Source organism: Pan troglodytes, chromosome 11 (genome assembly GCF_028858775.2).
Source record: "Pan troglodytes isolate AG18354 chromosome 11, NHGRI_mPanTro3-v2.0_pri, whole genome shotgun sequence".
NCBI lineage: Eukaryota > Metazoa > Chordata > Mammalia > Primates > Hominidae > Pan > Pan troglodytes.
The window spans coordinates 9,432,516-9,458,014 of record NC_072409.2 but is presented as its reverse complement, the minus strand read 5'-3'; the positions used below and the strand labels follow the sequence as shown (position 1 = coordinate 9,458,014).

Genomic DNA, 25,499 nt, shown 5'->3' with positions numbered 1-25,499 from the left:
CAGCATTTGGGGGCCCGGGACGTTGCCTCTCCACAGGAGGGTAGGTGTGGGTATGTCAGGTCCCTCAGCCATCCCCATCTTTCCCTGATGTCTGCTTTCCTCCCAGTGCCTCAACGCAGTGAGGACAGTGCAGAGTCTGGCCTGCCTGGAGGAGGCGGACCACACCGTGGGTTTTATTCTGCAGCTCTCTAACTTCATGAAGGAGTGGCACTTCCACCTGCCTCAGCTCATGCGTGATATCCAGGTGGGGGCCCAAGATGGTGTCTTGGAGTCTGGGGTAATGCTTGGAGACAGGGAGGCTGTGAGGTCTCACTGGGGCACCCCTAGTGAATTGCAGGATGTTCCTGAACGGGGGCTTTTCCCTTGGGGAGCACAGGGTTTGCTGTCATGTGCTTACTCTGGCTACATGTTTCCTTCCATAGTCAAGGGCAGCCATGTAGGTTAAGAATTTGGACTTTTATCAGTTAGCTCTTGGTTCAGATCCCTTAAGAATACACCTGGGGCCAGGCATGGTGGCTCACGCCTGTAATCCTAGCACTTTGGGAGGCAGTCAGGAGTTCGAGATCAGCCTGGCCAACATGGTGAAACCCTGTCTCTACTAAAAATACAAAAATTAGCTGGGCGTGGTGGCACGTGACTGTAATCCCAGCTACTCGGGAGGCTGAGTTGGGAGAATCGCTTGAACCTGGGAGGCGGAGGTTGCAGTGAGCCAGGATCGAACCATTACACTCCAGCCTGGGTGACAGAGCGAGACTCCGTCCCAAAAAAAGAGAAAAAAAAAAATGGCCGGGTGCAATAGGCTCACGCCTGTAATCCCAGCACTTTGGGAATTCAAGGCGGGCGGATCATGAGGTCAGGAGCTCGAGACCAGGCTGGCCAACATGGTGAAACCCCATCTCTACTAAAAATAACAAAAATTAGCTGGGTGTGGTGGCACGCGCCTGTAGTCCCAGCTACTCAGGATCGGGAGGCTGAGGCAGGAGAATTGCTTGAACCCAGGAGGTGGAGGTTGCAGTGAGCCGAGGTCACGCCACTGCACTCCAGCCTGGTGACAAAGTGAGACTCCGTCTCAGAAAAAAAAAAAAAAACTAAACTAAACAAAACCAAAAAAACACACACAACTGGGGCTGGGAACCAGCTGGAGAAGGGAGGGGTGAGGAAGGAACACAGGCTCCAGAGCCAGGCAGGCTTCTCTTATCTGCTGGTTGTATGACCTTGGCCAAGTCATTTGTTACTTGTAACCTTTTATTCTTTTCCTATAAAATGGAATCAGCCATAATCCTCATCTTATTTTATTTATTTATTTATTTTGAGACAGAGTTTTGCTCTGTCGCCCAGGCTGGAGTGCAGTGGTGCCATCTCGGCTCACTGCAAGCTCCGCCTCCCGGGTTCACGCCATTCTCCTGCCTCAGCCTCCCGAGTAGCTGGGACTACAGGCGCCTGCCACCACGCCCGGCTAATTTTTTGTATTTTTAGTAGAGACAGGGTTTCACCGTGTTAGCCAGGATGGTCTCGATCTCCTGACCTCGTGATGCGCCTGCCTCGACCTCAGAAGTGCTGGGATTACAGGCATGAGCCACCGCACCCGGCCTCATCTTCTTTACTTTAGGACCTTACAATATACCAGGCACCTAGCTGGGTCTCAGGGAGACAGTCCAGTCCTGAGCCCTGCTGGCCCCAAGTTTGTAGCCCTGAGTACTTAGTGGCTATAAGGGCTTTAAGCTGGAAAGTGGCCAGGGGAGCATGAGGGAAGGAGGGAGAGAAGAGCAGCAGCGAGTGAGAGGAGCGCGTGGGTGTTACATGGAGGGCTATTGGGTTGGTCTAGTTGGGTGACTGGGCTGCTGACAAGAGAATCCGCTCATCTCTCCTGTGTCTCTCCCAGGTCAACCTGGGTTACTTGTGCCAGGCATGTACCTCTCTCCTGCACAGTCGAAAGATGCTGCAGCATTACTTACAGGTAAGCATCCTATGCCATGAGGGCCTGGAATACCTCACGCTAGCTTCTTCCCGAGCTCCACCTTCATTTCTTGACTCTCCTTAGAACAAAAATGGGGATGGCCTCCCCTCGGCTGTTGCCCAGCGAGTCCAGAGGCCACCGTCTGCTGCTTCTGCTGCCCCCTCCTCCTCCAAGCAGCCCGCTGCTGACACAGAGGCATCAGAGCAGCGGGCCTTGCACACAGTCCAGTATGGCCTTCTCAAGATCCTCAGCAGGACGCTGGCAGCCCTGCGCCACTTCACCCCAGATGTCTGCCAGATCCTGCTGGATCAGGTACTGCCCATCATCTGTTCAGCACCACCTCCCCTAAAGGCTCTGCTCTGCTGTGTACCGAGAGCTACCTGGGGCCTTAATTGGGTCCTGGATGGCTCTTGTCTTTTCTCGCAGTCCCTGGACCTTGCTGAATACAACTTCCTGTTTGCCCTGAGCTTTACCACTCCCACCTTTGACTCTGAAGTGGCCCCCTCCTTCGGGACCCTTCTGGCCACAGTGAATGTGGCCCTCAACATGCTTGGAGAGGTAAGTTGGTTCTGTCAGACACTGTCCTCTCCCCCCGGCTCCTCCCCCTGCCTGCCACTTCCCAGCTGACCTTGGGCATGTTGGGCATGGTACCTAGCCTCCCAAGCCTGCTCCTCTCTGTAAACTGAACATGACAGCACCTCTGAGAATTACTGTGAGGATTAAATGAGGTAACTGATTCAATTTGCTTAGTGCAGGACATGCAAGTAGGAAGCTCTCAGTAAGTGGGAGCTGTTCCTGTTGTCTTAGTTTTTTACCCTTGCTTCTCTTCAGCTGGACAAGAAAAAGGAGCCCCTCACCCAGGCAGTGGGGCTCAGCACACAGGCAGAAGGGACCAGGACGTTAAAGTAAGCGCTCTTTCTGGGATTTGATAAGGGGCTAGGGCAGTCATGGGCCCACTGTTCTCAAGCTTGGCCAGCCTGGCCCTCTGCAGCAGTACCAAAAACCTGTGTCTCCTCCCAGGTCCCTCCTGATGTTTACCATGGAACACTGCTTCTACCTGCTCATCTCTCAGGCGATGCGGTACCTTAGGGACCCGGCTGTGCACCCCCGGGACAAACAGCGGATGAAGCAGGAGCTCAGCTCTGAGTTGGTACGGATGGATAGGGATACGGAGGGCTGGACCAATAGGGCCAGAGCCCTGTGGGGTCCTGCCCGGCAACCCCCAAAGGTCAGAACAGTGGCCAGTTGTGCTGAGCCTCACCAAGCCACTTTTTTTCTTGTAGAGCACGCTGCTGTCCAGCCTCTCGCGCTACTTCCGCCGGGGAGCCCCCAGCTCCCCTGCCACTGGTGTCCTCCCCTCACCGCAGGGCAAGTCCACCTCTCTCTCCAAAGCCAGCCCTGAGAGTCAGGAGCCTCTGATCCAGCTGGTGCAGGCGTTTGTCCGGCATATGCAAAGATAGGGCAGTGCTGTGCTGCCCACCTACCCCTCTCCACCAGCCTACACTGCACCCTGGCTGGCAGGGGTGCCGCTGGCTGCCAGGGCCTATACAATGGAGGGCACCTTCTGTCACCCCCCTCCTGGAGTAGCCACGACTCCAGCCACCACCGACGTTATTTTTATACTAGATGAAGAGGTCAACAGCAGGCATGGGGAGCCGAGTCTTCTGTGCTCAGGTCCTCACGCTGCAGACGCCCCCTAGAGGAGCTTTCCTTCCTTTCCAGCATTCCCCACAGCACTGCCCGCCAGGGGAGAGGCGGCAGCCCAGCAGAGGGCTCTATGCACGGGTTTCAAACCTGTTTTCCACACTCTGTCCTTGCAGTTTTGGTAATTCTGTGTCTATTTATACAAATATTAAAATCTTGTTTATAGACAGCTGTGTGATGTTTAACTTCAAAGCCCAGGGATGACAACGTGGCTCTCAGAACCTAGAAAACTCCCCTGGCCAGGCGCCTGGGAGTGGGGCTGCAGCCTCGGGGGAAGGCAGGTACTGATGGATGGCTAGTTCACCAGCATCTCCTCATTCCTGTCCTTGGGCTGAGGGTTTGGCTGGGTGGGCGCTGTCAGATATTCCCTTCCTTGGCCTGTGCTGGTCCTGTCCTTGACCCTGCTTTCGTTGGCCCAGTGGGCTGAGCTCATCCCTGGGTGAGCCTTTCTTGAAGCTCTGTGCCTTCCTATTTATAGCCCCGTGCCCCCGTCATCCCCCGATCCCCTCTTCAGAAGCCCCAACAGTGGGGCCTACTGGCTGTTGGCCTTCTCAGGACCGAAGTCAGAATGCTAGGTCCTGCTAGGGGCCATCTAAAACACAGACATCACTTAGGGTTTCTAGAATCAGGCTGCCTGGGCTTCAGTCCCTGCTTGGCCGTTTGCCAACTGTGGTCCCTTGAGGAGATGACTGTCTTGCTGATCTCATCTGTGAAATGTGGACACTGAGGACGGCATGAGAACCCATGGCACGGGGGCACGTGCTGGGTGAAACGCCCGACCTGCAGACAGCACTGACCGCTACCCACTTCTTGTGCTTGAACTGAACTGTCAGACGCATTCTACAGTCCGCTCCACAATCCAAATTTAGGAAACTTTTTCTTAGGAATAAAACGTTCCTTGTGCGGCTTCATGGCCAGGAACAGCACTGCCCTCTGAGAGGCACAGGCCCCGCAGAAGACAGGGAGGGCTGCACTTCTTCCCAACTAGAGAGCTGGGGGCCGGGGCAGCCACAGGGCCCCTGCTACTCTCTGGAAGAGTGGGGCAGAGGGTGAGTCTACCTTTCCCTTTACCACCCTCAGGGCCAGGCCCTGACAGGAGCCCACGTGACTCGCACACAAGGAGGGTTTATTGGCTAGAGAGCAAACGCAGGCAGAAGTAAAAACACCAGATAAAAAGTGAGTGTGGAGAGGTGAAGACTGCGGCCGCTGGACTTGGCTTGAGCTGTGAGGGGTGGGAGGGGAGGATAGCACCGGAAGATGCTGCTCCGGGCCCAACACCAGCCCTGGCCAGGCTCTCCCCTCCCAGGGGCAGCGCCCAGTCCCCAGGGGCTGCCAGAGCCCTGTGTGCCTTGCCGCATTCCCCTGATGCAGCTTTTGGCAACTGAAAGGCAGGGCTCTCGCTGAGTGCACCTGGGGCTTCCTGAGCCCATCTGCGGCGGCCCCACCCTGGCCTAGGTGCTGAGTGCAGCTGCTGCAGACAGCCCCTCCCTCCTTAGTGGAGCCTGGAGGGTGGGGTGCTCGGGGATGCAGGCAGGGGCAGGGGCTCCAGAGCCACAGGTCAGAAGCAGGGCTGGGGGAGGGGTGGAGCCATTCAGCCTCAGGCACCCTCACAGCTAGGTGACTAGGGGCAGGGACAGAATGGGGTGAATTCTCCCCACTCTGAACAGCTGTGTCACCAACAAACAAGTTAAGTGTCAGGGCTGCGCCCATCCTCTCCTGCCTAGGCCAGAATGCGGGGGGATGGGGGCACCTGCCTAGCTGAGCAGTTCCAAGTAGGTGACAGGGACCTTGCCCTTCTTGTTGCCTCTCTCGCCAATGAGCCAGTCAGGGTCCATGCCAGGCAGGCTGTAGACAGTGATGAGCTGCAGAGATGGCAGTAGAGGACGGTCATGGCCTGGCCAAGGGTGGAACTGCCCCCAGGACTAAGTGGGGACAGAGCTGCCACCTCCCCATGGCCCGTGGCATGTGCTACACCTTCAGTGGCTGGCGCTCATCTCACTTGCTCCAGAGACCCAGCAGAGCAAGGATCCTTTCCTCAGAGCTGGATATGCCCTCTTTAACCTGCTGGTCCCCACTTTGCCAACAGGGGCCCTCCAGGCCCCATGTGCCTGATCCCAGCGCCCAGGCTGCTCCTCACCCAGCCCATTCCTGCCCCACCTTGTGGCACCGGGCCCACCTCATCAGCCAGCAGGGCCAGCTCACTGCTGTCGGCTGCCTCGTAGTCATAGAGCACCCGAGCTTTGCGGGTCCCACTGGCAGGGGGGGCCACCTCTTCCAGGCAGAGCGAGGCCTCCCCCGGAGGGGCCAGGCTGGCCACAGAGGGCACCACAGGCATAGTGGCCGCAGCAGTGGTGGGTGAGGTGCTGCTCAGGGGTGGAGAGGCGGGCTCTGTGGTGCCCACGAAGGTGCCTGGAAATCTGGAGAGGAGGGATACATCTTAGCAGGTGGGAGTCCCAGAAGGGACCCCAGAGGCAAACTCCCCTCCCCAGCCCCAGGAGCCCCACTCCAGCCCCGGCTACTCACATGGCACCCTGGGAGCTGGCAGCACAAAGGGAAAAGCAAAGCAAGGGAAGGATGAGATGGCCCCACCCCCTGGTCCCTGCCATCCTCCCCACCCAGGCATTCCCTAGAAACCCTCAGGGGCTCCAGGGGACTCGGCCGTCAGTAAGGCCAGCCACTCCACCCTCATACACATGAGATGCCCAGGCCCAGAGTGGGTTCTGGCAGAGCCCTCCAACCCGGCTTTGTGTCACAGGACTTGCCCAGAGGAGCTCATGCTGCCCATGGACAGGGTATGGGAGCCAGGGGGCCCCAGTGGGCTCAGCAGTGCTGGCCCCGCACCTGCCCAGCTGCTTCTGCAAGTCCAGCATGTGGCGGTAGCACTGTGCGTAGTAGGTTGTCTGAGACTTGACGAACTCGTGGAGGCAGCGCAGGTGGTTCACCTGCGGGGAAGAGGCCAGAGGCTGACTTCTAACCTCCCGCCCTCAGAACAAAAAATTCCGTCCCCATCCCCGTCCTCTACCAGACCTTGCTCCGGCATTCCAGGGTGCCCTGCCCCTGCGCCCACACCCTCCCCGGTGGGACTTGCTCTGTGAGGGCCATTCTGGGGCAGCCCTGCTGACCTTGTGGTTCAGGCACACCTGGTGCCTGCTGAGGGTTGGGCTTTAGTGAGGGTGGGCAGGGGGACTCACGTGAGTGCTACTGATTCCCTCCAGCAAGAGACGGGTCACTTCTGCTTGCCGGTCAAACTCTGTCTGGGCCACGCGGAGCTCCTGCTCGGCCTGGGCAGGGCAGGGCAGCCATGAGCACCCACACACCACCCACCAGCTTCCCCGCAGTCTTCTCCTGGAGCCTACCTGGGAGCCGCCTGTCCCTTTCCCCTGGGAACACGGAGAGCCTTCTGGGTCTATGCCTGACTTCACACCTGGAGCCCCAACCCCAGAGAAGCTAGAGCCCCACTCAGGACCCCACAGGCAGCTGCAGTGACAGACCCTTCCTCCATCACCCATCGGAGAAATCCACCCAGCAAGTGCATCCTGAGGGCCTACTGTGTGCTACAGGGTACTGTGGAGAAAACATTTCCCCACAGGGGAAACTGAGGCCCAGGGAGAGAAAGCAGTAACCCCTCCCCAGTGGGTGTGGGGCAGAGTGAGAAACAGATCAGACCCCACAGCAGCAAGTGTGCCTGCACCCCGCCACCCCTTCTTCCCCGAGCCCAGCCCCCCAGGCCCCAACTTACCTTGTCCACTTCATCATTCCAGAGCTGTGGAGACGGCAGCAGGAGTGGCCAGCAGGGGAGGGGAGAGGAGGACAGCTGGACCCTAGAGCCTGTGCCCTGCCCCAGCTCCCAGACTCAACTTCTGCCCCCCTGCCCCTCTGCCCCACCCTCCCAAACAGGAGCTGAGACTGGGCCGAGGCCCGGCATGGGAGCTGGGGGCTGGCGGTCCCAGTCCCTCTAACATGCCTCATGCAGGAGGGGAGCAGCCAGCAGGAGTCCTGCTTATATTTCTCCTACAGTGTCAGCCCCATTCTCTGAGTGGGGTCTCAAGAGAGACGGAGTGTCCCCACCCCATCCTGACTGCTGGCTCAGGCTGCTGGGCTGGGCGGCAGAACTGTGTGACCCTGGGCCAGTCACTGAAGCTTTCTGTCCTCTGGCAGAGAAAGGTGGCCTCGTGCCTGAGTCACACTGGGACTCAATGGCAAAAGAAAAACAGGGCAGTCTCCACCCTCTAGGATGTTTCTCCTTCCACTGGGCACAGGGAGGAGGCGGGAAGTGGCATCCAGACCCTGAAGAAGAAAGACGCTGCCCGGCCACGACCAGGAGACCCAGCGCTCCTGCCGCTTCCGGAGATCTGACCCGAGACAACAGCCTGAAATAGGGAATGCGGACCCAGGCCAGTGTGCGTGGCCCGCCCGTGTGGCCCCCATGCTGCTTAGGAAGTCCCCGTCCAGGAGCACTGGAAGTTGCTGTGAGAGCCAACTAGGGTTGGCGGCCTGAGGGACAGTCACCCAGCCACAGAACGACGGCACGGAAGACATGAGGCAGCATGCTCACAAGAGAGGTGAGGATCTCACCTCCAGGGGCGGGAAGGAGAGAAAGTGGGCAGACAAGGTGTAGCAGTGGTGACAAGCATGAGGGAGAGGTGTGGCCTAGTCCCCAAACTACATAGGAAACACCAGACTTCCCAAGAAAGCTTAAAAACCAACAGACACCATGACATGCGAAGCCTCCACGATCCTGTCCTCCCCACCTCCTGCCCCAACTCCCCTGGGGGCCCTGCCTAAGCCTCAGGACAAGACATGCCCTGCTCCAGGACCTCTGGGCCTTAAGCACAGCCTCAGGCCCTCCCGCCCCCCAGGCGCTCTCCAGGCCTACAACGCCATCCCTGCCTCCTGTCTTTAGGGGTCTGTGAACTCCGGAAAGGCACGGCCAGGCCTCCTCCTCTATCCTCAGGGCCTCCCCAGGGCCTGGCATTCAGAGACAGCAGGAGGTGGAGGGGCCCTGGGGATGGGACAGCTGCCGCCCTGAGTTCTCCACACTACTCAGTGTGGCTGGCCCTGCCGCCAGCTCCAGCGTTTTGCAGAGGGAAACAAGTCCAGCTCCATGGCCACAGGGCACCGGGGCCAGGCCGTGGACAGAGGTGGGGGCTGCTGCCCCTCCCCAGTGTCTCAGGACTGACCTGATCACATGGCAGTGCCCCCGCCTTACCCAAGCTGGCTTCTAGCTCCTGTGCAGTCAGAGGCAGTGGCGTGGGACGTGGGGAGAGAGGAGGACGAGGGGTGGGGTGGGGGTGGGGTGCGCTTACCGCGGAGGCGCTGGCCGAGAGAATGTAATTACGAGGTCTAGTCTCCTGAAAGTCAGGCACCGTCTGGCGGGGAACAGAGTTCATGTGGGGAGGGGGTCACCCTGGGCCAGGGCCAGGGTCGAGGTCAGGAGGCTACCCCAGAGTCTTGCACAACGAGATGCCAAGAGGCCTGACCCCAGGGACAGGGGGATACAAACACAACACAAACCCCCTTCTCCCGACTCCAACCACCTGGAGATGAGGGGCCTAGGGACTTGGAGAGTCCAGACAAAGATCAAGTGGCTGCAGGCACTGGAGCTCAGGAGAGCAAATGCGGTGAGGAGATGGCCGAGGCTGCCTGAGCAAGTCACAGGCTGGGCTCTCCCCTGCCAGGGGCCACAGCCCCCTCCTCCCCAGACCAGTGGCACTCAGATGCCCCAGGGTCCCGCAAACACAGCCCACCCCCAACTGGGATGGCTTTTTCCATCCCAGAATCCGCACACCACATCTCTCGCTCCTGCATCAAGGGCCAGGCCCCTTCCGACAATGAGGGTAGACAGATGGATGCATGGGCAGACAGAGTGACAGGTATCCAACATTTGCAAAAAGCTGACTCACAGGCCCCAACGCCTGGCATCCCCCCTAAACCAGAGGCCCTGCACAGTAGAGGCTCTGGCGGGGAGACCAGCTGCTTGCAAAATGCCCCAAGGACGTGGGCTGGCCACGGCACCGTGGGTCCACGGGCAAGATGGGCAGACCGGAAGCAGCACAGCGCGTGGGACAGGTATACTCACATCTCCCTCACACTGAGCCAAGTTACCCAAAGCAGGACGGAAAGGAACAAAAACAAAGAGTTAGTGAGTCCACAGCGCAGGCAGGAGCAGGCCCCCCAGGCCCCAGTGGGAGGGGACACCAGGCGGTCGGGCGGAGGGAGGCACCGCAGCCTGCCCTCCTGAAGAGTCCTAACGTGTGCGTGCTTATGGGGACACAGCTGTGGAGCTTGAGTCCTCTGGAATGCTGTTCCTGGGGCTGCCCAAGTCCTAGCTCTGGAAAGGTGGCCTGGCCCAACCCCAGGATGTGAGGTTGTCCAGGCCCACCAGGTGAGGGAGAGGCCACACCACTGCAATGACAGGAAAGGCTCCTCTGGCCTGGCTGATGGAGAGAGTGTGTTCTGGCTGAGTTACTCCAGAGACGTTGTCTGGCCCTAAGTGACGGGGGAGACTGTCCTGTTCAGGTGCCTTAGAAGAGGTCATCCCAATAGGCACAGGTCACCCTAGCCAACCCCAAGATTGAAACAACTACACCCCTGCCTCTGATCTAGACCCCACACACTTGAGTGACCTGAGACGGTTCTCGCCAGGGGCAGTGCTGGCTCTGGGGCCACACTATGGGAGGGGAACGCAAGGTGCATGGGCAGCTGTGAGCCCAGGCTAGGCCTGGCCTCCCTCGGCTAATCAGCTGGCAGCCACAGGTAGCCATCTCCCTAGCAGGCCTGGGCCTGGGAGTTCCCTCTGCAAGGTGTGAGGCAGCCTTTAGGCCTGGCAGCCCCGAGCAACCTCTTGTGCCAGGAGGGTGTTCACCCTTGGGCCCAGCTCCTCCAATCCTGGCCTCGCCCTGGGCACACTGTCCCAGGCTGCGTCCCATTGACCCAGCCAGGCTGAACAGGCCTCAGTGAGCTGGGAGTGAAGGGGGCGCCAGATGGCCCAGGCCCTATCCAATCTCATGGGACCCCTCGGACACGGCCCTGAGCAAGTGGGCGGTCCAGCTCCCAGGTTTTCCACACCATCGTGGGGGCGCCTGAGCACAGGGACCCTGGGCCTGACGTTCAAGCAGCAAGTAGTAGAGTTAGTAAGAAGGTGCCATGCCCGGGCAGAGCCGGGGACAGAGCCGAGCATCTAGGAGGGCAGGGCAGGGCATGCAGGAGACTCCAGCTGCCTGGCGGGGTGGTGCACCCAGCTGGGGGCACTGCTGGTCCGCCCACACCGTAGATATCTCCCTGGGAACCAGAGCTCGGGGGCCACCAAGGCTCCCTTGAGGGCAGGGACAGAGAGGCTCGGCCCAGCAGCCCCCAGCCAGGCATCTCCAGCCAGGGAGAGGGGAGAGAGGTCATGCCAAATACCAGGTCCCTTCATGCCACCACCCCTTGGCTCCAGCCAGAGCCTGGGCCAGGAGGCCAGCGGGGAGCGGGGACACCTACCGTGGCTTTGGCTTCTGCAGCCTTGGCCTTCTTCAGCCTCGCTTTGCAGGCATCCAAGTCCAGACGCCGGTTTTGGAGGAGCCGCCTCTCCTTCTACAGGGCAGGGCATGGGGACAGTGAGACCCTGGGCTGCCCTGGGAGACCCTGAGCCATGCATGGCAAGATTGGTGCCGGGGACTATCAAGTCAAGATAGGGAAACGGAGGCCCAGAGATAGGAGGTCACTCAGTCCAAAGGAGCCCTCTCTGGGGAGGCCTCAGGAGTTTTGTAGCCCCAGCACTGGAAGAGAGCCTGTGCTCAAAGGCTCTGAGGAGGGAGCTGCCATGGTTACCAGGAAGCGGAATAGTCCCAGGGCCCTCACCGAGATGGTCTTCCAGTCCCCCTCCAGGAAGTTGCGCAAGGGTGTGAGGAAGCTGATGGAGGCCGTGTGGATAAAATCCCTCTCCGCGGCTCCCAGTTGCTTTTCAGCTTCTGCCACCTTGATCAGTGTCTTCCCTGAGAAAACAGAGTTGAAGCGTGAGGAAGAAGGTCAGGCTCAGGCTACTCTGATCTACAGGCAGCAGGAGAGGGCTCAGGAAGAGCTTGCTGAAGAGCAAGGGCCGGGGTGCTCAGTGCAGAATGCTTTGCCTGGGAAAAAGCAGAAGCAACCTACACTACACCATCAACTGGGGACTAACAAATAAACAATGGGACAGCCAAAATATGAAACACAATGCAGCCATTATAAAGATCGGGGTTAGACTTCCAGAATGTCAGAGAAAGAAGCTCAACAAATCCCCTCCCAAAAAAAGTAACAATAAAACTGGACACCACGCCAGGTGCGGTGGCTCACACCTATAATCCTAGCACTCTGGGAGGCCGAGACGGGAGGATCACTTGAGCTCGGCAGTTCCAGACCACCCTGGGCAACATAGGGAGACCTTATCTCTTTGAAAATAAAACAAATTGAAAGAAAACTGGACACAATCGTCAAAAACATCCATTTCTGGACTCTGCAAATTGACCAAGGCAAAAAACAAATTGAAAAGCATTTAGTCAAGAAAAACTATTGGGCTGGATGCTGTGGCTCACACCTGTAATCTCAGCACTTTGGAAAACCAAGGTGGGCAGACTGCTTGAACCCAGCTGTTCAAGACCAGCCTGGGCAACATGGCAAAACCTTGTCTTTATAAAAAATAAACAGAAAATCATAAGAAAAATGAGCAGCGCCTCAGCACCTATGGGGCACTGTCAAGTGAACCAACATATGACTAACGAGAGTCCCAGAAGAGGAGGAGAAAATAAGGCAGAAAAAATAGGTGAAGAAACAATAAGAGGCTGGGCGCGCTGGTTCACGCCTGCAATCCCAATACTTTGGGAGGCCCAGGCGGAAGGATCATTTGAACCCAGGAGTTTGAGGCTATAGTAGTAAGCTATGATTGCACCACTGCACTCCAGTCTGGGTGACACAGCAAGATCCTGTCTTTAAAAAAAAGAAAAGAATAAAAACATGGTTTGATTCATCACATACAAGAGAGCTAAGATGAATTGTCTTCTCATTAGAAACAATAGAAGCCAGACAGCAGTAAGATAATATATTCAAAGTAAAGAAAAAATTGTTCATCCAGGAATTCTATATATAGCAAAACAATCCTTCAAAAGTGAAGGCAAGGCCGGGCGCAGTGGCTCACGCCTGTAATTCTAGCACTTTGGGAGGCTAAAGTGGGTGGGTCACTTGAGGTCAGGAGTTCGAGACCAACCTGGACAACATGGCAAAACCTCGTCTCTACTAAAAATACAAAAATTAGCTGGGTGTGGTGGTGTGCATCTGTAATTCCAGCTACTTGGGAGACTGAGGCAGGAGAATTGCTTGAACCCAGGAGGCAGAGGTTGCAATGAGCCAACGTCACACCACTGTACTCCAGCCTGGGCAACAAGAGCAAGACTGTCTTAAAAAAAAAAAAAAAAAAAAGATACAGCCGGGTGCGGTGGCTCACACCTGTAATCCCAGCACTTTGGAAGGCTGAGGCAGGCGGATCACGAGGTCAGGAGTTCAAGACCAGCCTAACCAACTTGGTGAAACCTGTCTCTACTAAAAATACAAAAATTAGCCAGGCATGGTGGCAAGCACCTGTAATCCCAGCTACTCAGGAGGCTGAGGTAGGATAATCGCTTGAAATCGGGAGGTGGAGGTCGCAGTGAGCCAAGATCGCACCACTGCACTCCCGCCTGGGTGACAGAAAAAAAAAAAAAAAATCCAAAGATACACTTTAAATTTAAAGACATGAATGGGCTGAAAAAAGTACACCATATATGCAGTAACCACGAGAGAGTTAACGTGGCTATACTACTACCAGACAAAATAGACTTTAACACAAAATGGTACTAGAGACAAAGAGTAGTATTTTATAATAAAAGAGTCAATTCATCAGGAAGATGCACAAATATAAACATACAGACCTAAGACAGTTCCAAAATACATAAGGCAAACAGTTCCAAAATACATAAGGCAAACACTGACAAAGAGAGAAATAAGACAATTCAACAGTAATAGTTGGAAACTTGAATACTCTGCTCTTTTTTTTTTTTTTTTTTTTTTTTTGGTCTCGCTCTGTCTCCCAGGCTGGAGTGCAGTGGCGCGCTCTTGGCTCGCTGCAACCTACGCCTCCCGGGTTCCAGCAATTCTCCTGCCTCAGCCTCCCAAGTAGCTGGGACTATAGGCGCGCACCAGCATGCCCAGCTAATTTTTTTGTATTTTTAGTAGAGACAGGGTTTCACCATGTTGGCCAGGCTGGTCTTGGACTCCTGACCTCAGGTGATCCAACCACTTTGACCTCCCAAAGTGGCGGGATTACAGGTGTGAGCCACCATGCCCAGCCTCAATAGTCTACTCTTGATAATGAATAGGACAAGACAAAATCAGCAAGGACATACAAGCCTTAAACACTATTAACCGATGTGGCCTCGCTGACACCTATACAGCACTGCACCCTCAACAGCATAATATCACATCTTCTCAAGTGAACCTAGGACATTCCCCAGATAGACCATATACTAGGTCATGAAACAAGTCTCAATAAATTTAAAAGGATTAAAACAATAAAAATATGAGGCTGGGTGTGCTGGCTCATGCCTGTAATCCCAGCACTTTGGGAGGCTAAGGCAGGCAGATCACTTGAGATCAGGAGTTTGAGACCAGCCTGGCCAACATGGTGAGACCCCCATCTCTATTAAAAATACAAAAAATACGCCGGGTGTGATGGCTCACACCTGTAATCCCAGCACTCTGGGAGGCCAAGGCGGGTGGATCACGAGGTCAGGAGATCGACTATCCTGGCTAACACGGTGAAACCCCGTCTCCACTGAAAAAAAAAAAAAATTAGCCTGGCATGGTGGCAGGTGCCTGTAGTCCCAGCTACTTGGGAGGCTGAGGCAGGAGAATGGCGCGAACACGAGAGGCGGAGGTTGCAGTGAGCCGAGATCGTGCCACTGCACTCCAGCCTGGGTGACAGAGCGAGATTCTGTCTCAAAAAAAAAAAAAAAAAAAAAAAATTAGCTGGGTGTGATTATAGGTGCGTGATGGTGCGTGCCTGTAATCTCAGCTACTCAGAAGGCTGAGAGGCTGAGGTGGAGGATCCCTTGAACCTGGGAAGTGGAGCTTGCAGTGAGCCCAGATGGCACCATTGCACTCCAGCCTGGGCGACAGAGCGAGACTCCATCTCAAAATAATAATAATACTAAAATAAAAATAAAAATAAAAAACATGTTCATACATTCTCTGATCGCAGTGGAATTAAGTTAAAAGCAACCATAGAAGAAAACCCAGAAAATCCACAAATATCTGAAAATGAAACAACACACTACTGACAGGAACAAAAAAATCATACAGCTACTTTGGAAAACAGTTTGGCAACTTCTTAAAAAGTTAAATTAAATTGGCTGGGCGCAGTGGCTAACGCCTGTAATCCCAGCACTTTGGGAGGCCAAGGCGGGCGGATCACAAGGTCAGGAGTTCAAGACCAGCCTGGCCAACATGGTGAGACCCCGTCTCTACTAAAAACACAAAAAATTAGCTGGGCATGGTGGCGGGTGCCTGTAATCCCAGCGACTTGGAAGGCTGAGGCAGGAGAATTGCTTGAACCCAGGAGGCGGAGGTTGCAGTGAGCCAAGATTGCGCCACTGCACTCCAGCCTAGGTGACAGAGAGAGACTCCGTCTCAAAAAAAAAAAAAAAGAGTTAAGTTAAATTTACCTGAGGCCAGGCACAGTGGCTATACCTGTAATCCCAGCACTTTGGGAGGCCGAGGCGGGTGGATCACGAGGTCAGGAGTTCAAGACCAGCCTGGCCAAGATGGTGAAACCTCATCTCTATTAAAAATACAAAAAATTAGCCAAGCGTGGTGGCAGGCGCCTGTAGTCCAGCTACTCGGGAGGCTGAGGCAGGAGAATGGCATGAACCCGGGAGGAGGAGCTTGCAGTGAGTCAAGATTGCGCCACTGCACTCCAGCCTGGGTGACACAGCGAGACTCCATCTCAAAAAAAAAAAAAAAATTATGTTAGGTAAAAGCAGCTAAATGCAAGAAACAACATGTCATATGATTCCATTTATATAAAATGTTCAGAAAAGATGAACTTATAGAGACCGAAAACACGTTAGTGGTTGGCTGGCTGGAGGTGAAAATGGGGCTTGACAATAGACATGAAGGACTTTTGGGGTGTGATGGAAATGTTCTTTAAATTAGACTGTGGGCCGGGCACAGTGGCACACTCCTGTAATCCCAGCACTCTGGGAGGCCAATGTGGGAGGTCACTTCAGCTTAGGAGTTTGAGATCAGCCTGGGCAACATAGCGAGATCCCCATCTCTACAGAAAAATATAAAAATTAGAAGGGCATGGTGGTGGACACCTGTAATCCCAGCTAATCAGGAGGCTGAGGTGGAAGGATGCCTTCAGCCCAAAAGGCAGAGGTTGCAGTGAGCTGAGATTGCACCACTGCAATCCAGCCTGGGGGACAGAGCCAGACCCTGTCTCAAAAAAGGTAACAGAAAATAAAAAAATAAATAAGTTTGGCTGGGCGCAGTTGCTCACACCTGTTATCCCAGCACTTTGGGAGGCTGAGGCGGGTGGATCACCGGAGGTCAGGAGATCGAGACCTGCCTGGATAACATGGTGAAACCCGGTCTCTGCTAAAAATACAAAAATTAGCTGGGAGTGGTGGTGGGCGTGTGTAATCCTAGCTCCTTGGGTAGCTGAGGGAGGACCCGGGATGCTTGAACCCAGGAGGCAGAGGTTGCAGTGAGCTGAGATTGCGCCACCGCACTCCAGCCTGGGTCACAGAGTGAGACTCTGCCTCAAAAAAAAAAAAAAAAAAAGTTAGATTGTGGAGATGTTTGTACAACTCTGTAAATTTACTAAAAATCATTGAATTATACACTTAAACACATTTTATAATATACAGCTTATACTTGGATAAAATTTTAAAATGAAAAAAAAAAAAGATGGATATGGTTCTATAAATGCTTCAGTGAAAAGATACCTGTAATATGATGTCAAGTTAAAAAGTCAGGTTCCAGCCGGGTGCGGTGGCTCATGCCTGTAATCCCAGCACTTTGGGAGGCCATGGCGGGCAGATCACTTGAGGTCAGGAGTTGGAAACCAGCCTGGCCAACATGGTAAAACACCGTCTCTATTAAAAATACAAAAAAGTTAGCCAGGTGTGCTGGTGGGCACATGGAATCCCAGCTACTTGGGAGGCTGAGGCAGGAGAATTGCTTGAACCCAGGAGGCGGAGGTTGCAGTGAGCTGAGATTGCGCCACTGCACTCCAGCCTGGACAACAGAGCAAAACTCCATCTCCAAAAAAAAAAAAAAAAAAATGTCAGGTTCCCAGATAGCACACAATATGATTCCATTAAAAAATACACACAAATAGGCCAGGTGCGGTGGCTCACACCTGTAATCCCAGCACTTTGGGAGGCTGAGGCAGGCGGATCACTTGAGGTCAGGAGTTTGAGAACAGCCTGGTCAACATGGTGAAACCCTGCCTCTACTAAAAACACAAAAATTAGCTGGGTGTGGTGGCAGGCTCCTGTAGTCCCAGCTACTCGGGAGGCTGAGGCAGGAGAATCACTTGAACCTGGAAGGCGGGCGCGTTGCAGTGAGCTGAGATCGCGCCACCGCACTCCAGCCTGGGTGATGGAGTGAAACTGTGTCTCAAAAAAAAAAAATAGGCCGGGCGCGGTGGCTCACGCCTGTAATCCCAGCAGTTTTCGAGGTATAGGCGGGCAGATCACAAGGTCAGGAGATCGAGACCATCCTGGCTAACATGGTGAAACCTCGTCTCTACTAAAAAATACAAAAAAAATTAGCCAGGCGTGGTTGCGGGCGCCTGTAGTCCCAGCTACTTGGGAGGCTGAGGCAGGAGAATGGCGGGAACCCGGGAGGTGGAGCTTGCAGTGAGCCGAGATCACGCCACTGCACTCCAGCCTGGGCGACAGAGCAAGACTCCATCTCAAAAAAAAACAAAAACAAAAAAAAACACACACACACAAACCAAAACTGGTTAAGAGAAGATTCCATTTTTTACTCTTTTTTTCTGCGTAGAGTTTTTACATTTAGAATGAATTCAGGTATTATTTGTATAATTATTTTTTTAAGTAAAAAAAAGGAAGGGAGGGAGGGAGAATCAGAGCTAAAGACCATGACCCCTAGTCCCTGGCTGTGAGGCCTGCTCACCATAGGGGGTGGTTGGCCCCAGCTCACTGGCCGCGTCTGCCATGTACTGAGCCAGCAGCTCCCCGTTGGTGACCCTTGAGGGGACCTTCCTGTCCAGCTTCTCATACAGGAACTCCTCCACTCGGGCACCTGTGGGGAGACAGCAGCCAAAGCCACAGGGCTCCTTAGTTCAAGCCCAAAAATGAAACAGAAACAGACCCAGACCCGGCCCTGCCCACAGGTGCACCTGGCCTGCTGACTTCCAGAATACTCTCTTGCTCATGCCCGACCCTGAGACTGTTGTGATTGACCCAGCACTATACAGAGGAGGAAGCCAGGGCCCATCCACTTCTCCCTTATTAATATGATTACAGACCATAATACATGCTTGCACAATTCTCTGCTCCTGGCACCCAAAAGTTATCTGGCCCCTCAATGAGCCACAGAGCAGATTTCCAGGCAGACACACAGTACGACCCGGAGCCACCCTCCTTTCCCCAGAAGTCCTGCAGGTCGCTTCTGCTTGACCTTGGGGGCCTGCCTGGGTGTGCTCCGGGCAGTCCCTTCATCTCTGGGCCTTGCTGACCTCTTGAAAGTGACCAGGTTGGGCCGGACACAGTGGCTCCTGCCTATAATCCCGGCACTTTGGGAGGCCAAGGCGGGTGGATCATTTGAGGTCAGGAGTTCAAGACCAGCCTGGCCAACATGGTGAAACCCCTTCTCTACTAAAAATACAAAAATTAGCTGGACGTGGTGGCATGTGCCTGTAGTCCCAGCTACTCAGGAGGCTGAGGCAGGAGAATCGCTTGAACCCAGGAGGCAAGGGTTGCAGTGAGCCAAGATTGCACCATTGCACTCCAGAATGGGTGACAGAGCAAGACTCCACCTCAAAAAAAAAAAAAAAAAAAAAAAAAACACAGAGTGACCAACCAGGTGTGTGTTTTGCCTGCCTCTTCTCCCATGTGTGTTTTAGCTTCCAGGCATTTTAACTCTTCTGTGCAAAACTCAGTATTTCCACTGCCCTGGAGTGTCTGGCAGCCCAACACAGAGTCCCCCATTTTCTTTTAACTGTCCCTCTTCAACAGCCTTGAGCCCAAGAGTCTAGCTGAAACCCCGGCTGCAGCCCCGCCCCACCTATGCCACAACAGGGCCAGGCCTCCTACTGTATCCCTGCCCCACGACTACATCCCTCCCTGGGCCCACCAACACACACTCACTGGGGTTGGGCTGCAGCAGCACCTCTGTCTGCCTCAAGATCTTCTCTGTCCAGTTCTTGGTGCTGTCTGCCCGGGCCAGAAGGTTTTCAAAGTGGGCATCAAGCTCAGTCTTCTCAGCCTGGCCAAATTTCTCCTCCGTGAACTACGCAGAAGGGAAGGCCAAGGGGTGGGGAGGGGGAGAGCTCAGAAGGAGGTGGGGGAGTGGTGGGGAAAGGGAGGACTGCCCCTCCCCACCAGCAGGAACCCAGGCAGGCCCCAGGGTCAAGGAACCAGCCCTGAGGGTGATACTGTGTGACCTGGCAGGGCCTCACTGTTTTCCCCTTTGTGAAATGAGGTGGCTGGGCCAGAGTGTGGGAATCACAGCTTCTTTTGGAAATCCAATGAAAGCTACACTCTCTCCCCACAAAAATGCACCTTCATACACAATCTGGCACACAGCTTAGTGCGGTGAGGAACCCTGGGGAGGCCAGCCCTAGGGTCCTTTGAGCCTGACTCTGAAGGAGAGGACTTGGTAGAAAGTACTCGGGACAAACAGGGCACGGAGTAGGGTCTGGGGTTATCAGGGGGCTCCATGGGCAGCTGGGAGCTGCTAGGGAGAGGGTGCCAGAGGAGGGAGGGGAAGAACCCAGGGTCGGGGTTCAGAAGGACCTGATTCAAGTCTTAGTTCTGCCACTGTCAAGATGTGTGACTTTGGGCAAGGGGCTCTGCCTCTCTGAGCATTGGTTTCCTGAGCTGAAAAAAGGGAATAATAGCACCTCCCCCATAGGTTATGAGGATGAAAGAGGAAAGATGTGGGTTACACATAAAGGCTGGGTCGGCTACAGTGCTGCTGCCCCACGTAAGGCACCGGTGCTATGAGCTGATGGGTGCAGAGACGTCTGGGAAGGAAGGGGAATGCAGGGAGGGAGGATGGCCAAACGGTTGGCTTTGGCCACCTGGTAGGGTAGATGGAAACACTGCCAGCCTATCAGAGCCAGCGGCTGGGCACACCCAGGGCCCAGATGTTGCATGGGTCCCCATCAAAGCTGGTAGAAGCCGTGGGGGCTACCTAGGAATAACCAGAAACTGGTCCAAGTCCTGGCCCCTCTGATCTAAGAGGGCCCTGGAACACATGTCCCCATTTTCCAAACAGGGACACCAAGGCCTTCTCTAGCTAAGGGAAAGGGCTTGCCCAAGGTCACAGCCAGGGTGAAGACCTGCAGGGGTAAGATAAGGAACAACAAACACTGTTGGCCAGCCCTGTCCTAAGGGTTTCCTCATGACCTCATCAACCTCTAATGCAAGGAGGGCTGTTTCCCATTTCACAGATGCTGCCACTGAGGCTGAGCAAGGGGCAGGGCCATGCAGGAGTCGGTCAGCCATGAATCATCCCTGGCTGCAGTTGGCTCCAGCTGCGGCGGGGGGTGGCGGGCTGGGCGGCCACCAGGAGCTCAGCAGCCATCAATTATGTAGCAGAGCTTGGGTTTCTCCCTGCAGGGCTGGGAGGGCCCAGCTGCCAGGGGTATGGCCTCAGCTCCTGCCTGGGGCCAGCTGCTCCTGGCCTCCCTCCCCCACCCTGGCTGGCTCTGCCTCCTCTTCCTCGTCACACTCCCCAAAATGAGACCTTCCAGAGCAGAGGCTCAGATTTCCTCGTGGCTCTATTACCTCACCCAGTCCTTTGAGGGGGGTGGCGTTCACCCCGTTTCCCAAATGAGGAAACCAAGGCTCGAAGAGGCAAAGTCTCCCTCCTGGACCTGAGAGCCCCTGCCTGGAGAATGCAGATAACAGGATCTAGCTCACTGGCTATTTGGCCAGCACACAGTATGGGGCTGATACATGTTAGCTAGTATTATTATCACCATCATTAATGAAAAGCCTTGGCTAAGTGCAGTGGCTCATGCCTATAATCCCAGCACTTTGGAAGGCCGATGTGGGCGGATGGATTGTGCCCAGGAGTTCAAGACCAGCCTGGGCAACAGTAAGACCTCATCTCTACAAAAAAAAAAAAAAAAAAAAAAAAAAAGCCCGGCACGGTGGCTTATGCCTATAATCCCAGCACTTTGGGAGGCCAAGGCAGGCGGATCACGAGGTCAGGAGATCGAGACCATCCTGGCTAGCAAGGTGAAACCCCTTCTCTACTAAAAATACAAAAAATTAACCAGGCGTGGTGGCGGGCACGTGTAGACCCAGTAACTCGGGAGGCTGAGGCAGGAGAATGGCATGAACCTGGGAGGTGGAGCTTGCATTGAGCATCGCACCACTGCACTCCAGCCTGGGCCACAGAGGGCGACTCAGTCTCAAAAAAAAAAAAAAAAAAAAAATTAGCTGGGCGTGGTGGCACCCACCTGTAGTCCCAGCTACTCCAGGGGCTGAGGTGGGAGCCCAGGAGGCGGAGGTTGCAATGAGCCAAGATCATGTCACTGCACTCCAGCCTGGGTGACAGACCAAGAACCTGCCTTAAAAAAAGAAAGACTTTGGGAGGCCGAGGCGGGCGGATCACGAGGTCAGGAGATCAAGACCATCCTGGCTAACACGGTGAAACCCCATCTCTACTAAAAATACAAAAAATTAGCCAGGCGTGGTGGCAGGCGCCTGTAGTCCCAGCTACTCGGGAGGCTGAGCCAGGAGAATGGCATCAACCTGGGAGGTGGAGCTTGCAGTGAGCCGAGATCACGCCACTGCACTCCAGCCTGGGTGACAGAGCGAGACTCCATCTCAAAAAAAAAAAAAAGACAGCAAGGAAGCCGGGCATGGTGGCTCACGCCTGTAATCCCAGCACTTTGGGAGGCCAAGGCAGGTGAATCACGTGAGGTCAGGAGTTCGAGACCAGCCTGGCTAACATGGTAAAACCCCATCTCTACTAAAAATACAAGAATTAGCATGACGTGGTGGTGGGCGCCTGTAATCCCACCTACTCGGGAGGCTGAGGCAGGAGAATTGCTTGAACCGGGGAGGCGGAGGCTGCAGTGAGCTGAGACTGCGCCAGCCTGCGTGACAGACTGACTCCGTCTCAAAAAAAAAAAAAAAAAAGGCCAGGCATGGTGGCTCATGCCTGTAATATCAGGACTTTGGGAGGCCGAGGCAGGAGGATCACTTGAGCCCAGGAGTTTGAGACCAGCCTGGCCAACGTGGTGAAACCCTGTCTCTACTAAGTACAAAAAAAAAATTAGCCAGGAGTGGTGGCAGGTGTCTATAATCCCAGTTACTCGGGAGGCTGAGGCAGGAGAATCACTTGAACCCAAAAGGTGGAGGTTGCAGTGAGCCGAGATTATGCCACTGCACTCCAGCCTCGGCGACAGGATGAGACCCTGTCTCAAAAAAAAAAAAAAGGAAGGAAAGAAGAAAGGAGAGAGGGAGAGAGGGAGGAAGGGAGGAAGGGAGGAAGGGAGGAAGGGAGGAAGGGAGGAAGGCAGGCAGGAAGGCAGGCAGGCAGGCAGGCAGGCAGGCAGGCAGGCAGGCAGGCAGGAAGGCAGGCCGGCCTCCCTCACATCCCTCCTCAGCTCTCAGGAGCTACCCTGATGGTACCAAGGGCATCACCCTAAATGTGCACCTCAACACCTCCCCTCCTTACCAAGGTTCAGAGCAGCACTCCCCACCCCGCCCTCCCTTACAGGCCACATCTGCCCAGGTGAGAAGTTCTACCAGGCTTTCCCAAACTAGAGGGCATCCATCCCATGTCCACTGCAGTCTGCCCAGCTCCATGATGACGATGCCACCACCTCTCTGGACTTTATAAGTATTACTTCTACCACTACTATTACTATTACTGCAATTACTACTAATAGTATTAGTACTATCACTCCTCCTGCCCTCCCCCACCCCCACTGGCATCTTGTCCAAATCTGCCTTAGGTTTTCTTGCCTCGGTGCCCTTATCTGGGCTGCTCCTGCCACTTGGACCAACATCACGAGCCCCTCCCTACTTTCTGAGCACAGTTCAGGGGCCCTCCATGCAGGAGACCAACCCAGAATGACCCATACAAAAGGGATCCCGCCCTCTGGATCCTCATCTCAGGGCCAAGGCCTTGTTCCTTGCTGGATCGGGGAGGCTCTTAAAGTTGTTTCTTGTACCTGCAGGGACTGGGAGGTTCTTGAGCCCATCACATGTATTGATCATAAAGAACCCCTCTCCCATCCCTCCTGACTGTCTCTCATCGAGGCCAGCTTGGTCTCAGGCGGAGCCCCTCTGTGGCCTCTCCTGCCAGGTCACATTTCAGGCCTCTCTATCCCCTGGCCTGCCACTCTGCCCCAATCCTGTCAAGAGGAAGGGGTTTGGTGCTGGAGTCCGAGGCTGCTCCCAGGAAAATGGCAGCAGTGGGGTGGGCGTGCAGAGCAGAGAAAGCCTCTATTTATAAAGCTCTCAGCTCCCTCCCTCCCACCCCGAGGCTGGGGCCTGACTGCTGGCTCCCACTCCAGTAACAGTGACCCTGTGGGGCAGCTCCCACCAAGTGGAGCCACACCTAGGCCCTGCTCTGCCTAGGTCCTGAGAGCCCTGGCCAGGTCAGGCAGCAAGGCCCCAGCCCTAGCAGGGAACTGGCAGATCAGGTTCTTCCCAGATGTGGGAGATAGTGTGGTTGCCATACCAACAGCAGAGTGGGTTCCCCCTCCCAGATGGACTGGGGCCGTCCAATCCGAGGGGCTCTGGGATCCTGGCATCTCCACTAGGGCTGGGGCTGCCCACCAGATTTGGAACACATTAAGCAGTGAATTCTCGCTGGGATGCTAATCCTTAGCGGGACACAGCACCTTCTAGTAAACATGACTACATGGGTTGCTGGCTGGGTGTGGGCTCCTGGGGAGGGGAGTGCCCAGGTTGGGGGTGGGGAGAGAACTGTACTCAACAGAAACAACAACGATGACAACGACAAAGACAAGACTACAGGACCTGCTCCCAGAACCCTGGGATGGGCCAGCCCCGGGCCTGCGGAATCCCACTGAATCCCATAACCACCGTGTTACACCAGATTTACAGAAGGGGAGGGCGGGGCTCTGAGAGAAGTGACTTGTCCAAGGTCACATGCTGCACAGGTGCAATATTAACCACGTTGACACCAATAATGAGCTTGCCTTTGGTGAGCACACATATGCAGAGTCCCACAGAATCCTCGCATCTGTCCTGGGAGGCAGGAATACTGATCCCATTTTTCAGACTGAGAAACTGAGGCCCAGTGAGATGAAGGCCCCTCCCCCAAGGTCACAGGAGGGCACATTCCCACCCACACCTGACCCTAGGTCTTCCCATGATGTTGAGTTGCCTGTTTCTCTCTGCCCCTCAACGGATAGGACTTCTTCCAATCTCAGCATCGTGGGCCTGGACAGCTTCCCAGCCAGACCCCAGCCCTCTCCCCATCCCCCAGGCCTAGGGACGAAGGAAACAGACCTCCCGTGGAGCAGAAAAGAAACAACTCCTGGCTTCCGGCCTGACTATCCAAACGTGTGAAATGGCCATGAGGGACTCATGGCACCAGCCGCCCATTGCACAGGTGCGGAGACTGAGGCTCGGAGAAGGGGTTGTGGTGGACGCATGAGTCCCTGGGCCTGGGACCCAGGTCGCTAAATGCCCCGCCAGGCGCTAGTCACTGCTGGACAAGGGCAGGGAGGTAGCACCCAGCCGGTGCCTCCTCCCCTCCTCAGCCAGGCAGGCGCCAGGGGAGCAGGGTAACCCAACTAGCCCAAAGGGTGGGCACCGGTGCCTCGCCCCAGGCAGCAGGGCCAAGGCCCGGCTCGGGCCGCACGGGCTCTTTCCCTCTTCCGGTCAGCAAGGGCTCAGAGGGGCAGAGGTGTGCCCGCGGCGGGGACGAGGGCAGCAGCCCGGGAGGGCTTTCCCGCGTCCCCAGGCGTCTGCCGCAGGGTGCTCCCCGCCCGCCTCACATCCGGGCCCCCGGCGCACGGCGCGACGCCAGGCCTCACCTGCACGGCCCGGGTGAAGAAGATGCCCGCGTCCGACGCCAGCTTCTTCATGTTGAAGTCCATGGCGCGCCCGCACGGCCGCCGCGCACGGCCCGAGCGCAGCCGGCAGCCCCCGGCCCAGCCGCCGCCGCCAACCGCACCCCGCCCACCTGCTGCGGGGCACCAGCCCTCCGCGCACCCGCCTGCCCGCCCGCCGCAGCCGCCCAGCCAGCCCGAGCGCGCAGGGCGGGGCGCGGAGGCCGCGGGGCGGAGCTAGAGGGGCGGGGGCGGAGCTGGCGGTGCTGGGGCGGGACGGGACGGCAGTGGGGCGGAGCTAGAGGGGTGAGGGCCGGGCGGGGGCCGGGCTGGTTGGCGGAAGCCGGGGGGAGTCGGAGGGGGCGGGACTGGCGGGACAGGGGCGGAGCGAGAGAGCAGTGGGGCGGAGCTACATGGGTGGGGGCGAGGCCTTGGCGCGGCCAGAGCCGGGGTTGGTCGGGGGAGCAGGTTGTGCTGGGCAGGGCTCGCTGCTGGGCAGTGCTCGCTGCTGCCCCCATGCGCCTGCCGCCGCCGCTTGGGCCGGCC

The 25,499-nt window shown here is 55.9% G+C and overlaps 2 protein-coding genes across 8 annotated transcripts in view; one reads left to right on the top strand and one right to left on the bottom strand.

Moving 5' to 3' along the window:
• NUP188 (nucleoporin 188) overlaps positions 1–3,828 on the top strand; it is a 57,217-nt gene extending 53,389 nt beyond the window's left edge. For all 4 annotated transcript variants that reach the window (XM_024345915.2, XM_009457459.4, XM_520414.8 and 1 more), the window contains exons 38-44: positions 107–244; positions 1,883–1,957; positions 2,042–2,269; positions 2,384–2,515; positions 2,789–2,862; positions 2,978–3,107; positions 3,241–3,828. In XM_024345915.2, the coding sequence (XP_024201683.2) occupies positions 107–244; positions 1,883–1,957; positions 2,042–2,269; positions 2,384–2,515; positions 2,789–2,862; positions 2,978–3,107; positions 3,241–3,417 (954 nt within the window). In that variant the 3' untranslated portion in view covers positions 3,418–3,828. The remainder of the gene's footprint in view (positions 1–106; positions 245–1,882; positions 1,958–2,041; positions 2,270–2,383; positions 2,516–2,788; positions 2,863–2,977; positions 3,108–3,240) is intronic.
• A 942-nt stretch (positions 3,829–4,770) lies between these two features.
• Positions 4,771–25,162, bottom strand: SH3GLB2 (SH3 domain containing GRB2 like, endophilin B2). Of its 4 annotated transcripts, XM_009457461.4 has the most exons (12): positions 24,939–25,119; positions 19,051–19,192; positions 17,855–17,983; positions 11,504–11,637; positions 11,144–11,236; positions 8,968–9,030; positions 7,401–7,424; positions 6,853–6,942; positions 6,503–6,603; positions 6,185–6,199; positions 5,838–6,078; positions 4,771–5,523 (listed from the first exon to the last, which is right to left on the bottom strand). In XM_009457461.4, the coding sequence occupies exons 1-12, from the start codon at positions 24,999–25,001 to the stop codon at positions 5,416–5,418; spliced, it is 1,203 nt and encodes a 400-aa protein (XP_009455736.1). In that variant the 5' UTR covers positions 25,002–25,119; the 3' UTR covers positions 4,771–5,415. The 4 variants fall into 4 exon arrangements, with proteins under 4 accessions (XP_009455736.1, XP_009455738.1, XP_009455740.1 ...); XM_009457463.2 differs by lacking the exon at positions 6,185–6,199 and having other exon boundaries at positions 24,939–25,162; XM_009457465.3 differs by lacking the exon at positions 8,968–9,030 and having other exon boundaries at positions 24,939–25,162.
• Positions 25,163–25,499: the final 337 nt, after the last annotated feature.

Bases quoted from the DNA above. Each gene is read 5' to 3' on its own strand.
- SH3GLB2 (XM_009457461.4), bottom strand. From the start codon at position 25,001: ATGGACTTCAACATGAAGAAGCTGGCGTCGGACGCGGGCATCTTCTTC. The intron at 11,638-17,854 runs GTGAGCAGGCCT...CTGTTTTCTCAG, and splicing joins GGGGCCAACCACCCCCTATG to GGAAGACACTGATCAAGGTG. The intron at 7,425-8,967 runs GTAAGCGCACCC...CCGTCTCCACAG, and splicing joins TCTCGGCCAGCGCCTCCGCG to CTCTGGAATGATGAAGTGGA.